The sequence below is a fragment of the Papaver somniferum genome, chromosome 1, assembly GCF_003573695.1.
Source record: "Papaver somniferum cultivar HN1 chromosome 1, ASM357369v1, whole genome shotgun sequence".
In the NCBI taxonomy this organism is placed as follows: Eukaryota; Viridiplantae; Streptophyta; class Magnoliopsida; order Ranunculales; family Papaveraceae; genus Papaver; species Papaver somniferum.
Window position 1 is genome coordinate 246,726,172 of NC_039358.1, and position 14,606 is coordinate 246,740,777.

The 14,606-nt window shown below is 39.4% G+C and overlaps 3 protein-coding genes across 9 annotated transcripts; 2 read left to right on the forward strand and 1 right to left on the reverse strand.

The window, feature by feature from the left end:
* Window positions 1–1,024: 1,024 nt before the first annotated feature.
* LOC113324030 (putative disease resistance protein At1g50180) lies at window positions 1,025–3,998 on the forward strand. Its single transcript, XM_026572370.1, has one exon. It carries the CDS (start codon window positions 1,072–1,074, stop codon window positions 3,865–3,867), a length of 2,796 nt encoding a protein of 931 aa, XP_026428155.1. The 5' UTR covers window positions 1,025–1,071; the 3' UTR covers window positions 3,868–3,998.
* Window positions 3,999–4,846: 848 nt separating this feature from the next.
* Window positions 4,847–9,046, reverse strand: LOC113324045 (putative disease resistance protein RGA1). Of its 7 annotated transcripts, none has more exons than XM_026572416.1 (3): window positions 8,619–9,046; window positions 5,731–8,425; window positions 4,847–5,620 (listed from the first exon to the last, which is right to left on the reverse strand). In XM_026572416.1, exon 2 carries the CDS (start codon window positions 8,373–8,375, stop codon window positions 7,245–7,247), a length of 1,131 nt encoding a protein of 376 aa, XP_026428201.1. In that variant the 5' UTR covers window positions 8,376–8,425; window positions 8,619–9,046; the 3' UTR covers window positions 4,847–5,620; window positions 5,731–7,244. The 7 variants fall into 7 exon arrangements, with proteins under 7 accessions (XP_026428201.1, XP_026428193.1, XP_026428198.1 ...); XM_026572408.1 differs by having other exon boundaries at window positions 4,847–5,471; window positions 5,588–5,620; window positions 5,749–9,046; XM_026572413.1 differs by having other exon boundaries at window positions 4,847–5,357; window positions 5,588–5,620; window positions 5,731–9,046.
* A 2,393-nt stretch (window positions 9,047–11,439) lies between these two features.
* On the forward strand, window positions 11,440–14,403 carry LOC113324037 (probable disease resistance protein RXW24L). The gene has a single exon (XM_026572379.1). The coding sequence runs from the start codon at window positions 11,478–11,480 to the stop codon at window positions 14,259–14,261; it is 2,784 nt and encodes a 927-aa protein (XP_026428164.1). The 5' UTR covers window positions 11,440–11,477; the 3' UTR covers window positions 14,262–14,403.
* Window positions 14,404–14,606: the final 203 nt, after the last annotated feature.

A 14,606-nucleotide genomic window follows, 5' to 3' on the forward strand; every position in this document is an offset into this window, starting at 1 on the left:
TCTTCATCTTCAACATCAACAGGTAAATATGATGTTAAAATCGAAGATTTGGTAAAGAAAAAAACATAATCAAACACTAACAAATGAAATGAATGATAAACCTCACAGTTTTTTTTTTTCTGTTTCTTCGACTTGATTTTTTCTTCTTCGTCTTTTAGGTCATCAACATCAAAAACAAAAATTAAAATCGAAAAAAAAAATCAAATCTACTGAATGCAGGCAAGAATACCATCGATTAAACTAGATTTAGTACCTGATTTCTTCTCTTTTAAACTAGATTTAGTACCTGATTTCTTCTCTTTTGATTTCTGTATCCGCGTTCTTGTTGGTGTTTCATCCATTAGTGATCGATTTTAAGGATTTTTTGTTGATTTGATTTTCGTTATAGATCGATTTTATTTCTGTTGAAACACCGCTGAAGAAAGATTAATGAAGAAAGAAACTGTCGGTTTGTTGATTCGATTTGATTTGATTTGAGATTAATGAAATTAAAAACCGCTGAATTTTTGTACGTTTTAACCGCTGAAGGGCATTAAAGTCTTCCCGTACGTTTTAAATATTTTTAAATAATTTTGGATGCGACTGTATCAGAAATTAATTGTGGGCCTGCGCCTAATTTCTCTTTTGAAGGCCATATAAATTAAATTAGGTACCCCACCCAGTTGGCAGTATAAAAAAAATTGGGTGGATTATTTGTACCTAACTCAACTAGGAGTGTATTTTAATCAGAAACGGAAGCATATAACTCGCTGAGTTGAGTTTTATTGGGTTGGAAAAGCACAAGGGATACATTTTTGAATGAGTTCACCTGTTTGTATACCTTTATCTAGAGTAGGTAATATTTTTGAGCTTTGCTCCTCTACTAATCCATCAAAAAGAATAAAAAATCTACCACCATCCAATACAAAAATTGTCAAATCACTATACCGGTGGACCACCCGGCTGGAGCATCACATGTAGTTGATTGATTAAATAAAGGATATTGAACCATTTCAGAGAGAGAAAACTCATTTTATAGATTCCACTGACTCAGCAATCATAATCTTGATTTCTTCATCATCTTACTCAACAATGGAGGCTGTCATTAAGTTTTTTCTGGGAAAATTAACGACTTTAATAAGCGATGAGATAGGTTTGCTAAGTGGAGTTGACGATGAAGTACGGCAGCTGCAAAAGCATCTCCAATGGATGTCTGAATCCATAAAATATGCAGATGAAAAGCGTAGATCATCGCAGCTGGTGCGTATTTGGCTTGGACAAATTCGTGAAATAGCTTTTGATGCAGAAGATGTGATTGATGAGTTCATAGTCAAAGTACATCTCCAGCGACTAGAACAGCAACTTAAGAAGAAACCCAGCATCGGAGCTCACATCAAGGAATCATTGAGATGTTGTTTTACTACCACCAAACAGTTACCACTTCGGCATGAGTTTGGAATTCAAATCAGGGTGATCAATGATAAGGTGAAGAAGTTGTCAACCACCAAGGACATGTACAGTCATTTGCTAGAAAATGGAGAAAGTGGTTTTGGCACATCTATGAATAATATCTCCTCGACATCGTTGCAAGAGAAGATCAAGTCAAGACGAGCTGCAATTGCCAAAGAGGAATACCGAGATGCGGCCAACATTCATGAGAATAGCGCGAAGCGGATCACCAACTCGTTGATGGGTAATGAAGGTAACGGCGATCAAAAGAGACTACGCATAATTTCAATTGTAGGGATGGGTGGTGTGGGTAAGACTACTCTGGCTAAGAGGGCTTATAATGACGACATTGTTATGCAAAATTTTGAAACCTGTGCTTTTGTTTATGTATCACAAACTTATATTGTGAAAGACCTCTTAAGGAGCATTATGAAGAAATTCTTTTCTGTCTCTAATGAGGAAGAGGTGTCTTGTTCGAGGCTTTATAATTATTTGCAGGGGAATAAGTACTTGATAGTGTTGGATGACATCTGGGACACAGATGCTTGGGATGGCTTAAAAAGTGCTTTTCCGGATGAAAAGAACGGAAGCAGAGTACTGCTGACCACTCGCCACAAACATGTAGCTCGGTATGCTGATTCCTCTTGTAGCAGTAACATCCACGAATTGGGCGTGATAACTGAATTTGATCAGAGTTGGGAGCTCTTTCTAAAGAAAACATTTCCATCAAGCAGCAGCAGTCAACAACCTGTGTGTCCAAAAGAATTAGAGTACTTGGGAAAGCAGATGGTGGAGAAGTGTCATGGATTGCCTCTCGCAATTGTGGTGTTAGGAAGTCTCTTATCAAGCAAAGAAAGGTCAGAGCATGAATGGTCTAGGGTAAACGACAGTGTAAATTGGCATCTGAGCCAAGGTAATGATGCTTATAAATGTTCGGGAATTCTAGCCTTGAGTTATTATGACTTGCCCTATTTCTTGAAGCCGTGCTTTCTTTATATGAGCCTTTTTCCTGAAGACAGCGAGATCCGTGCAACAAAGTTATATCAATATTGGATTGCAGAAGGATTTGTTCAAAAGAGAGATCAACAAACTCCAGAAGATGTTGCGGAGGATTACTTAGTGGAATTAATAAGTAGAAGCTTGATTCAGATTGACAGATTCAGATGTGACGGACGTGTGAAAACATGTCGCATTCATGATTTACTTCGTGACCTCGCTATTGCAGAATCTAAAGAAGATCAGTTTTCTCAAATTTTCAGAGGAGTTCAGGAATTTTATCTCAATCAAAGCAATGTTCGCCGGGTCGCTGTTTGTAGTACTGCTGATGATTCTCAGAAGGAGCACTACTTCAACGAATTACGTCACCTAATAACAGTTCGTTCTTTGATGTGTAGGGGCCTACATTTTATGCAGCTTGATTACCTAAATTCTTCGTTCGGAGGTTTCAAATTATTAAGGGTGCTGGAATTCAGTGGTTCCACTGGGATTTCTACTGGACAATTTCCATCATTACCAAAGGAGCTCGGAGAACTCCTCCATTTGAGATACTTGAGCTTAGAAGATACTAAGCTAGAAAGATTGAATACAAGTTACTTAAGGAAGCTCGTCAATCTACAAATTCTCAACCTCAATCGCTGCGGTACGAAACTTACTCTGGATGATAAGATTGGGAGCTTGCACCAATTGAGACATTTATATCTAGGCGGCCTTAGCCACGATACATCTGGTACATCTACTGTTTCTAATCATTTGGGGATTGGTAATCTTACAAATCTCCAGACACTTCGCATTGAGGCTGGGAACTGGATATATGGGGGTGCATTGAAAAACTTGTGTTCTCTTAAAAAATTGAGGATAGATGGCTGTTTAAGTGCACATTCAGAGGAAATCTCGGATGCCATTATGAAATTAGTTGGTCTTAAATCTTTGCTGCTACAGTCTCTCAATACTTTAACCGATGGAGTACCACTGATATCCATCAGCTTCGCAAGCCATACGAATCTCCATAATCTACTTCTGAAAGGGGAGCTTCATGCATGGACAGGATCTGTTTCATTCCCACCAAATCTTACTAAGCTAATATTGGAGGATTCGCGCATTGTCACGGACCCAATGGTGATTCTAGAAAAGCTTCCAAAATTAACATTCTTACATTTGGGATTTAAATCTTATGCTGGAGAGAAAATGGTTTGCTCAGCAGGAGGTTTCGCAAGTCTTCAAACATTGAGACTTGTCTCTTTGGAGAGAGTAGAGCAGTGGATAGTGGAAAAGGGAGCAATGGAAAAACTTACACGTTTGGAGATTCTTCTGTGTGGGAAGCTGGCAAAGCTTCCTCTAAAACAGCTGATTTCACTCCAAAAGTTGATACTAAATGCTACACACTACACACCCAGTCAATGGTCAGAAGCGCCCGAACTTGCCTCCTTAATAAGACCCTAGAAAGGTTACTATATTTTTCATATATGTTGCTGTTTTGTATTTTAAATTTTTTTTTTTTTTTCTGATCAGAAAATCTGCAACAAGTCGATTATGCTGTAACTATTTTCTTTAGAATGAATTCTTTACTAGAGCATCAATTTGCTTCATTTGGTACCGGATCAGCCTCTGGCGCACGGTCCATAATGAATTCTTTACATGAAAGTATTGGGTTTGACCGATCACTTCCAGCAATAATGTTGTTCAGTTCATGAATCAAACCAATAAGAGTATCCTTCTGAAATCTACTTGAATTGTTTTGAAATAAATACAAAAAAAACTTCTCGGAGAATGCATAAAGTTCATCCGTTGTCTGGCGACTTGTACTGGTTATGCAATAAATGGCCCCGGAAATGTCATTTTGCTCCAATTTCATGCAAAATCTCTCCTTGATGATGGGAGTAGGTGGTACTCTATTTGCTTGAATCAAGTGCTTCCAAGTAGTCTCCAATAATTCTCCCCGTGATCCATGAAACGCGTAAAGAGGGATATAATTATGCTATTACTGATTTTCATGTGGTCTCCGTTATAGGAAGCCTTCAAATGTTTCGAGAAATTTCTACTGCAATGAGAGAAATTAAAGAAATACCTTTCCAGCTCTACAAGCCTCCAAGAGCTTTTTTATGTGACGCTTTGTGTTGAAGTGGCAGTCATGATGCAACATCTGCTGATATACACTTGACCTCACTTTCTCTTCCAATTTTAGCAAACACAGTTGAAGACTTGACGACATGAATTCTTCTGGAGAACTGTGACTCCATGTATTTATGAACCCATTGTTCTCCAGATGAACTACAACCTGTCGTCAAATTGTTTTACTTCAGGGTTCAACCATTCTCTCCATCACTTTGAACCAATTTCAAAATAAAGTTTACTCCAATCTTCCCATTTTTTAACTTTGTATATTGAAAACTAGTCAGCTGGCTATATGAATGATATAAAGTGGAAAGGAATTAGTGTACTTTACTTTTGGGATCATGTACAAGACTGCAAGCAAATTCCAGAAAAACTCAATTTGGCTCCTATCAGCCAGGATTATAGTATGCTCCCGGGATACTGTAGAGAACTAATGTAGAAACGTTTTGAAGAAAGTACAGAGAGAATCAAATATTACGGTACACTGATGGAAAGGAAGAGATAGCTACATAGCAACAACCCTAAAATTATGTCAGATTCTCGAAATCAGGTGGATAGCAAAGGGTTCCACCGGCCATCATGACAGAGATGGGATGGACGGACATATTGCCATGTTGGGATATCACCAATACCAGGCAGAGGCTTGAGCTTTGCCATTGGTGCACAGCGAGTAGAAGTCATCCTCCACAGATGTTGAAGCCAAAAGGTGTCATGAATGAATTAAAAAACCTGATGAAGCAAAATTCTTTACGAGTCTGAAAAGTGATCGATCAGGAACCAACCGCTCCCTTCCATGTTCCCACCCCTTGATTACGAGTCTGAAAAGTGATTAAGCTACTCCATTCAGCCTTGATTATGAGTTTGCAAAAGAGTGTCACAAACACAAAACTCCGACCTTCATATGCTACGTCTTTCTCTCCCTTTCCAAACTCCTGTTATTTGAATCTCCAGAGTTTGAACACCTATTCCGACTAGTTTGGAACATCCTAGTATAAAGTACAATAGGAAGCAAAAACAAGTTACGAAAAAAACACAACATCGTTTGTACCTTTTCCTCGTCTCCTGACTAGTTTTATGAATCCTAGCAAAAGGAAAAGTAAATATACTCAAATTAGCTCAAACCACGATATTCCAAATCCATTTCATAAAAAGGAAAACAAATTCAGTACTTATAACTTTGAGAAAGAGAACCTGTCAATGTGCAGAGACCTGAGTGGTGGTGGTGGCGGTGATCAGCGAGTAAAATTGCTCTGGTAACCGGGATAAGAAATGGATATGAGAGAGGTGAGACCTTGAATACTGGTGACAATTGATATCACTGCCTTGTTGTTGATATCTTCTAACTTCAATGACTTAAGACAAGGAAACGAGTGTGGTGTCGTTCTCAGTCTTCGACACTTCTTGATGTTCAAACTCTCCAGTGAAGGGAAGGAGTAATAAGGTGGTGGAGGAGAAGGATTCCAGTCGAGTAAACTTTCCATACCATCAACGTTCAACTCAATCAAAGAAGGGAACAAATATATTGGACCATTTCCCGTGCTACTGCTGCTGCTTTCTCCTTCTTCTTGATTGTAAAATTCTTTACCCAAACGCTTGACAGAATTCATTGCTTTTATGCGAAGAACACTAAGACATGGGAGGAGACCCAAGTTTGGAAGCTTGTCACAACGGTTGCATTAAAATAAACACAGCTCCACCAAATTCGGTAGGCAATAAGATGAACCAATCCACTTCGGAAGCTTGGAACCCTCAAATCTTTGTATCTTCAGTTCTTCCAAGTTAGGATGAGGCTGGAGACCTTCCAGCACCATACTATCCTCATCATTTGAACGACACGAGCTCCAGTGAAGATGCAATAGCTTAATGCATTGCTTGTCCTTCAGACATGCCCTTTCTGCGTCTATCTGACCTTTCACATTCTCCAGATTTTTTATCACTAGAAGCTGAAGAGAGTTTAGGCTTGCTAATTCTTCGATCCCACTAGAATTATTTGTTACCCAGGAGACGTGTTCTTTCCTCACCAAGTAAGACCGTAATTCTTGAATCTGAGTTGCTTCATTTATACCTCTAGGCATTTCATCTTCATCTCTACTATGTGTAAACCGTCTCAGTTTGTGCCAGTATGTAACCTCCGTGGGAAGCTTACATTTGGATCCTAGTCTCACTATCCCCAACTTATAGAGTTTGATGATGCATGATTCAGGCAGAACCTCGATCGCAGTACCTTCCAGATCAAGACGCAGTAGATTTTGGAGAGACCCAATATTTTCCGGTAACACAGTAAGATTACGGCAACAGCTGATATCTAAAGTCTTCAAATTGGTGAGCCCAGCGATAGAATCAGGTAGAACTTTTGGGTCTGAATAAGAGAGATCCAGATGCCATAAGTTTCTCATAGAACCTATTCCGTTGAGAACATTATGAACATTTTGGCCGTGATTAAACTTCAAAATCTGCAGATGGTAGAGCTGACGGATGGATGGAGCATGGACATCTTGAATATTAGAATAACTGAGGTCAAGGTACCTCAGGTGTTTAAACTCAAAAGGGGAAGATACTGTCTTCAGACTATAACCACCGAGCCGATGTATTACACGCAGACGCTTGTTACCAAGTAGACTCGGATAAAAATAGCCCTCTTCTTGCCAAAATACTGTCCGCAGTTTCTCTGCATTTTTCAAGGCATCGGAAACTATTTCTTCTTCTTATTCTTCTTCTTTTTTTTTCACGATCAACTGTAGACGACGAACTTGAGAAACATAACTTTTTACTCCACCTGCGTTCAGAACTGAGACGTCATGACTGCCAGCGACACTTAGTGCAAGATCGTGAACTAAATCATGCATTTTGAATGTTTGAATGTCACCCAAGTCGTCCTTTTTTACATCTTGGAAGAACGAGCTAGACAACAAACAAAGGAAATAGTCATTACCAATATCTTCCAACGAGTTTTCATATCCTCCACGACAAGGATGAATGAATCCTTCAGCCATCCATAATTGAATCAATGCTTCTCTATTAAATTCCCAATCTTTGGGAAATAAACAACAATATGCGAAACACTGTTTCACACGAGATGGTAAAGTACCGTAGCTCAATTTCAGAACCGGCATGATTCCGCCACTATGATTTTCTGATGTTTCTAAACTTTTGTTATCTCTGATTGACAACCAATCCCTTTCATCGTTCTGTGAGCGCATAAGACGACTAAAGAAATGTGCAGCAAGTGGCAAACCTTTACATTTTTTTGCTATTTGCTCTCCTATGGTTTTCATATTTAAGGTCTCAGATGCTCCACCAGGGGAAAAAGCAATCCTCTTGATAATAGACCAACACTCTGCCGCAGATAATAGATCTAGATAGTAAGGAGGAATTAAACCTTCCACTACAGATGCAACCTTCTGGATGCGTGTGGTGACTAAAATTTTGCTACCGGCAGCGCCGACGTCTAGGATACTCTTCAGTTTATCCCATTCCTCCTGATCTTCATTCCACAGGTCATCTATAACTAGCAAATATTTTGTGTCTTCCAATTTTTCTGTAACATTTTTTACTAACACCTCAACCGAGATATCTTGGCATCTAAATGCAGTAATAGACTCCATAATATTTCTTAAAATTGTAAACAAATTGAAGTCATCAGAAACACAAATCCGCATTCTTTTCATGAACATGTTTTCTACTGAGTCGTCATTGTAGATGGATTGTGCTAGAGAGGTCTTTCCAAGCCCACCCATACCTACTATGGATATGACAGAGACTTTTTCGTACTGATTAGAGTTTACAAAAGATGATTGTGAAGATATTGCCGATGATACGTTCGTCGTTGTTAACATCCTTACTATCTCAGATTTGTCTTTCTCTCTTCCTACAAATATTTTATAATCTACAAAGATTGGAGTAGTTAGCCGCTTATCATGTTGCTCGTATCCACTACTGCTAGTACTACTAGTAGTTTGAAACAGAAATTTTCGCATATCAGTTGCAATTTGGTTCAATTGTTCATTGATATATTTGATTTTGCGAACCATTTCAAAACGAAAGACAACTGGGTTGGAAGATGATAAAAAGTCTTTTACCTTATTCCTGCTCTTATCAGATCGACGCATTGATTCGTAAGAAAACTCATCCAGAACATCATCAGCATCATAAGCAGCTTCCTTAAGCCTTTTCAACCAAAATAAAACTGCAGCATCGTTGACCTGATTCCTCTCTGCATCGGACGATGAAGTCCAGTGTTTGCTTAAGTTTTTTCAGCTCATTTTTGACACCCCAATCTCGACGAATCTCATTGGCAAGAACAAAATCTAGCTTTTCCAGTATCTCTGATGCACCACTAACAAGAATACATTCAAATGCCATTATAGAAGGATATTAAACAGATATAAATGATGAGAATAAGATTGAACTGCCCGTACGAATGCAACAACAAAGAGAGAAAAATCGAAAAGTTTAAGAGAAGTGTTGGTAGGAATGTGTTATTAGAGTCTGTGGTATCTGTTTATTAGTACTAGAAGATAGAAAGGATAAGAAAATAAAGGATATGTATGACTAATATTTCTTACTCATCCGTTATTTCCATACTTTGCGTGATTCGGTGAAATGGCCCATTTTCGATAAATGAATTCACTTATTCTGCCTACTTTTTGGTACAATAACGCGTTTTTGCTTTTTGATAGAATAATGTATTTTCTTCTTTTTTGGGTACAATAATGCACTTCTTCTTTTTGGTATAATAATGCATTTATGTCGATTATTATGACTTAAATTTGGTATAATAATGCACTTAGAGCAACCACAGTCACGAGACAGACCAAATACCAAATTCCAGACTAAAAACCAAAAAAGTTTGGTATTCTCGGTGTTCAAGCGCAGTGGGTGACGACCAAAATTTGGTGAGGCGTAACTTATACATCCGCTTGAAGCCAGACGGAATTTATACTAACGTTTCTTGGTGGGCGTCTTTTTAACATGCGTCTCAGTGAAACGGATGTATTACGTGCGCCTGATTGAGGCGCAGTTTTAATTCACGCCTGGCATTAGACGGCGATGGAAAATGCGTCCCAGTAGACGGAGATGGTATGTGCGTCTGATACATACGGAGATATAAATTGCGTCTGCATCGGACGGACACAGAAGGTGCGTCTGAGTGGGGCGGAGATGAAAGGTCCGTCTATGTGGGGCATTTATGGAAAGTCCGTCTGAGTGGGGCGTTTATGGAATGTCCGTCTGGGTGGGGCGTCAATGTAAAGTGCGTCTAGAAATATACGTTAAAGGGCAAGTCCGTCTGATTATCTCCTCTTCTCCTCCTCTTTTCACAAAACAAGAACAAAAAAGACGACGAAACCTAAGAAAAATTCTAGGGCAAAAATTCAGCTGCAATCTCATGTTATGAAGATTAATCTATGTTTCCGTGAAAGAAACAAGTTTTCTAATAGAGGTATGTAATCTAAAAAAACGTGATTTTAGGCGTACATAATACATGGTTATCATGAAAATTCAGGTATGCAATACATGGTTATCATGAAAAACGTGAGGTATGCAATCTCATGTTATGAAAATTCAGGCGTACATTAAAGATACGTCTTACACAGGCGTGCATAATACATGCGCCCGGACCAGGCGTACATTAAAGATACGTCTACACACAGGCGCTCACGATACATGCGCCCGAACCAGGCGGTTTTTATAACTGCGCCCCACTGGGACGTACATTCTAATTACGCCTGCTGTGGGGCGTACGTATTATCTCCGTTTTGTCCGGCGGTGGTTATAAATACGCCTCACTCATACGCTCTTTATACATCCGCCCTAATTTCATGCGTTCTTTATACTTACGTCTGGTGTGAAGCGCTCACTATAACCCCGTCTGAATTCATACGCTTATATTAAGCCCGTCCCAGTATAACTGATTTTAGTCTGGGTCGGCGACCATTTTTGGTCTCAAACCCTAATTATCCGGACTAAATATAGCTTTAGTCCGTTCCATTGCGGCTGATACAGAGACCAAATTTGGGTTTAGTCTCCAAATTTGGTCGTGACTGTGGTTGCTCTTATACTGCCTACTTTACGAGAATGCAACTGGTTTGAGGATTGAAATTTGGGATTAAATTGGTGTTTTGAGCGGTGGACCATTTGGCTCCATGGTTACTTTGACGCCCCGAATAGCAACGTTGATCTGGTTGACGACTGGGAAGCACGGATACTGACCCGGAACACGACACGACACGGATTTCCGTCAAAATCCAAAATCATCAGGACACGGACACGTATATATATAAATTAATAAAATAGTTTTTATATACTAAGATCATAGTGTTATAGAATATTAAATATATTAATCACGCAAATACATGAAAAAAAACTCAATTTTATGCCGTTAGGTTAGCTCGCGTATAGAAAAATTAGCTATTGTATTGATTTTCTTGACATACTGGGTCACCAAACTACTAAAATGGAGTATAGATTTCTTCACTTGTGTCATGTTGGTGTCCCACGTGCATCGTGCGTCCGTCACGCGTCTAACACGGGCACGACGCCAATACCGGTGTGTCCGTGCTTCACTGGTTGACGACTATACAGAACCCTTTTAAAGAGAGAAAAAATCACCGAATTCATCAACGATCATAATTTTGAATTCTTCGTAATTATCCGCCGCAAAGAGAGAAAACAGCAAGTACGAAATGGTTTCCACTATGTTGTTTGCTTTTTGGAACGACAATTGTGCATTTTCTGCTTTTCTTTTCTGCTTTTCTGCTTTTTGGTACAACAATTATGCATTTTCTGCTTTCACACCAACCTTGATCAAATAACAAATCAAAAAAATAACTACACTAAACTGAACCCTTATATAGAGAGAAAACTCATTTCTATAGAAATCACCCAACAATCATAGTTTCATAATTTTTCGGTACATCGCTAGAAAGGGAACAGAGAGAATGGAGGCTGCCATTGAATTTTCTCTGAGAAAATCAACCACTTTAATAAGTGATGAAATAGGTTTGCTAAGTGGAGTTGATGATCAAGTATATCAGCTTCAAAACAATCTCCGGTGGATGTCTAATTCCATAAAATATGCAGACGAAAAACGTAGAGTATCTCAACGGGTGAGTGATTGGGTTAGAGATATTCGTAGAATAGCTTTTGATGCAGAAGATGTCATTGACGAGTTCATAATCAAATTACATCTCCAGCGACTAGAAGAACAACGTAAGAAGAGACATAACCTTGGAGCTCGCATCAAGGGATCCTTGAAATTTTGTTTTACTACCACCAAACAGTTACCATTTCGACATGAGTTAGGAGATCAGATCAGAGGGATCAATGACAGGGTGCACAAGTTGTCAAACACCAATGACACGTACATTCTTCCACTAGAGAATGGAGCAACTTTTCTTGGTGGTTTTGACACAACTGCAAACAATTCGTTGCAAGAGAAGATCAAGTCAAGACGAGCTGCAATTGCCAGAGAGAAATATCAAGATGCGGCCAACATTCATGAGAATAGCGCAAGGCAGATCACAGACTCATTGATGGGGAAGGAAGGTGACGGTGATCAAAAGAGACTCCGCATAATTTCAATTGTAGGGATGGGTGGCGTGGGTAAGACTACTCTGGCTAAGAGGGTTTATTATAATGATAACATTGTTATGCAAAATTTTCAAACCTTTGCTTTTGTTTACGTATCACAAACTTATATTGTCAAAGACCTCTTAAGGAGCCTTATCAAGCACTTCTCTTCTGTCACTGATGAGGAAGAGGTGTCTTGTTCGAGGCTTTATAATTGTCTGCAGGGGAGCAAGTATTTGATAGTGTTGGATGACATCTGGAACACAGATGCTTGGGATAGCTTGAAGTGTGCCTTCCCGAATGAAAACAATGGAAGCAGAGTACTTATCACCACTCGCCTCAAAGATGTAGCTCGTTATGCTGATTCGTCGTGTAGCACTAACATCCACGAATTGGGTGTAATTAGTGAGACTGAGAGTTGGGAGCTCTTTCTAAAGACAACATTTCCAAGCAGCAGCTCTAGTCAACAACTTGTGTGTCCAAAAGAATTGGAGGGCTTGGGAAAGGATATGCTGACCAAGTGTCACGGGTTGCCTCTCGCGATCGTGGTCTTAGGAAGCCTCTTATCAAGCAAAGAAAGGTCAGAGCATGTGTGGTCTAGGGTGACCGACAGTGTAAATTGGCATCTGAGCCAAGGTAACGATGCTTATAAATGTTGGGGAATTCTAGCCTTGAGTTATTATGACTTGCCCTATTTCTTGAAACCGTGCTTTCTTTATATGAGCCTTTTTCCCGAAGATGGTGAGATCCGTGCTACAAAGTTGTTTCAATACTGGATCGCAGAAGGATTTGTTGAAAAGAGAGATCAAAAAACTCTAGAAGATGTTGCGGAGGATTACTTAGAGGAATTAATAAGGAGAAGCTTGATCCAGGTTGACAGATTCAGATGTGACGGCCGTGTGAAAACATGTCGCATCCATGATTTACTTCGGGAACTCGCTATTTTAGAGTCTAAAGAAGATCAGTTTTCTCACATTTGCAGTGGAGTTCAGGAACTTTTTCTCAATCAAAGCAATGTTCGCCGAGTCGCTGTCTATAATACTGCTGATGATGCTCAGAACCAGGAGGAGCACTACTTCACTGAATGCCGTCAAGGTATAACAGTTCGTTCTTTGATGTTTAGGGGTCTACATTTTGTGCAGCATAATCAGCTGGATTCTTTGTTCGGAGGTTTCAAATTATTAAGGGTGCTGGAATTTAGTGGTTCCACTGGGCAGTCTACTGGACGATTTCCTTCATTACCAAAGGAACTCGGAGAACTCCTCCATTTGAGGTACTTAAGCTTTGAAAATACTAAACTAGAAAAACTGAATACAGGTTACTTAATGAAGCTCGTCAATCTACAGACTCTTAACCTAAATCTCTGTGGCACTAAACTCGCTTTGGAAGACAAGATTGGCAGCTTGCACCAATTGAGACATTTATATCTGGGTGACCTTCGCCATGATATAACTGGTACAGCATCTACCGCTACCAATCATTTGGGGATTGGTAATCTTACAAATCTACAGTCACTTCGCATCGAGGCTGGGGATTGGATATATGGCGGTGGGTTGAAAAGCCTGTGTTCTCTTAAAAAGTTGAGGATACATGGGTGTTCAAGTACACATTCAGTTCAGATCTCGGATGCCATTGTCAGATTAGTTGGTCTCAAATCATTGATGCTGCAATCTGTCAATACTTTAACCGAAGGAGTACCGCTGATATCTATCAACTTCGCAAGCCATACGAATCTCCAGAATCTACTTCTGAAAGGGGAGCTTGATGCATGGACAGGATCTGTTTCATTCCCACCAAACCTTACTAAGCTAATATTGGAGGAGTCGCTCATTGTCACAGACCCAATGGTGATTCTGGAAAAGCTGCCAAAGTTAACATTTTTACATTTGGGATTTAGATCTTATGTTGGAGAGAAAATGGTTTGTTCAGAAGGTGGTTTTGTCAGTCTTCAAACCTTGAGACTTGCTTCTTTGGAGAAATTAGAGCAGTGGATAGTGGAAAATGGAGCATTGGAAAAACTTACACATCTGGAGATTCTTCTGTGCAGGAAAATGGCAAAGCTTCCTGTAAAACAGCTGATTTCACTCCAAAAGTTAACAGTAAATGCCATACACTACACACCCAAGCAATGGTTAGAAGCCCAGAAAAGCTGATTGGGTTAAACTGTGTTACTGTAACTTTTATTGTTTGCACTCTGTCAATATGTTTTCAGTAATTCAGGTCAAAGGCCTGACACCAATCCCCGAAGTCAGCGGAGTCCACGATTCAGAATTTGGAATCCATGTATAAAGAATTTGATTTTGACGAGTTTTGAACCCAAACCACCCGTATCACCTGCTAAGTTTACCATTATTAAACAATGAAATTAGCATTTTAAAATTCGATTTTAGTTAAAGTATTGGGCTGCTAATTAATGTTGTAGCATAACTAACGATTGTTCTGAAAAGATTAAACGTCCAACACTTGGAAAATTGTCTTTTACCTATTTCCCAGATGAT